The 1161-nt window shown below is 52.6% G+C and overlaps 1 protein-coding gene across 1 annotated transcript in view; it reads right to left on the bottom strand.

The window, feature by feature from the left end:
- Positions 1 to 420: 420 nt before the first annotated feature.
- The window catches only part of Vsig8 (V-set and immunoglobulin domain containing 8), a 3580-nt gene continuing 2839 nt past the window's right edge, over positions 421 to 1161 (bottom strand). Inside the window, exon 7 of the mRNA XM_010616700.2 lies at positions 421 to 581. Coding sequence (XP_010615002.2) covers positions 421 to 581 — 161 coding nt within the window. The remainder of the gene's footprint in view (positions 582 to 1161) is intronic.

The raw sequence follows: 1161 nt of genomic DNA, 5'->3' as shown, positions 1-1161 counted from the left end.
TGTTGAAAGAAATTTTAAAATATCTGAAAATGTGGAAAGATATCCTATATTCATGGCCCAGAAGATTCATTGTTAAGATTGCAATACTCTCCAAATTGACTATGGACTTTAGACAATCCCTATCAGAATCTCAATGATTTCTTGGTAGAAATTTGATAGATGATCCTATAATTCATATGAACTTGGAAGAAACCCTGAATAGATAAAATAGTCTTGGAAGAAGAAGAAAAAGAAAAACTATGCGTTTGAATAGGGAAACAAAGTATTCTCAGAATGAATTGCTATATAGAAATTTCCTCTCTGTGGAAAACAACAGGCGGGCGGGTGAGCGGCTCCTCCGCGGCGCGGCGTGGGCAAGGCCTGGGCAGAGCTGGGGGCTCGTAGCAACCTGTCTCCCGCGCCTCCCTCCTCTCCCTGCCCTCATCTCTCTCCCTCAGCTGCGACCTCCGCTCCTCTCTGCACCGTCCTGGCCGCCGACCCTTCCTCCAGACGCGGCTTCTCCACGCGTGTCTGGGCCGCGCGGCAGGCAGCCCCATCCCGGTGCCCTGCGCCCTTCCTGAGACTTGGCAGAGTTGCCTCCTCTGCAGGGAGGGAGCCTAGGATATCGGGGCTGCTTCCCTTGGCTTCTTCCCTTGTTCCTTCACTAACCCTGACCTTAGGCCTTAAGAGCTGTCTTTCTCTCACTTCCTGCCTCTCACAGCCCCATCTTACCCGCCATCCCCAAGGCATTGCAATCATTAGCACTCCTAGTCTTGTTCTGTTTTTATTTCTAGTTTCTAATATAAGTTACTGGCACTATTCTTATTATTAACTTCTTAAATAGCATGTCAAAGTTCGCCGGCGCGATACAGGGGAAATATGGAGGTGGGGGGAGACACAGGCCCTGCCCTCCAGGAGCTTACAGTCTAAGAAGACAGACAGGGGTGCATAGACTAGAGGGGATGGAGGGCAGGGGAGCAGAGGTGGAGACGGAAAGGGGACAGAAAAGCCATGCGGCAAGTGGCAGGTCGACATGCTGAGGTCCCAGCACTCCGTGGCGATGGCGGGCAGGTTTGGGGTGAGGGTCCCAGCCGGCAGGTGGCAGCCAGGGGGAAGGAGGGCAGGGCGCCGGCCCCCTGTCGTGCAGCAGCGAGCAGCATGCATCAGGTTTTACCTGATCTC

Source organism: Fukomys damarensis, unplaced genomic scaffold (assembly GCF_012274545.1).
Source record: "Fukomys damarensis isolate Sample0158 unplaced genomic scaffold, DMR_v1.0_HiC HiC_scaffold_19, whole genome shotgun sequence".
NCBI lineage: Eukaryota > Metazoa > Chordata > Mammalia > Rodentia > Bathyergidae > Fukomys > Fukomys damarensis.
This window is presented reverse-complemented; position numbering and strand designations above follow the sequence as displayed.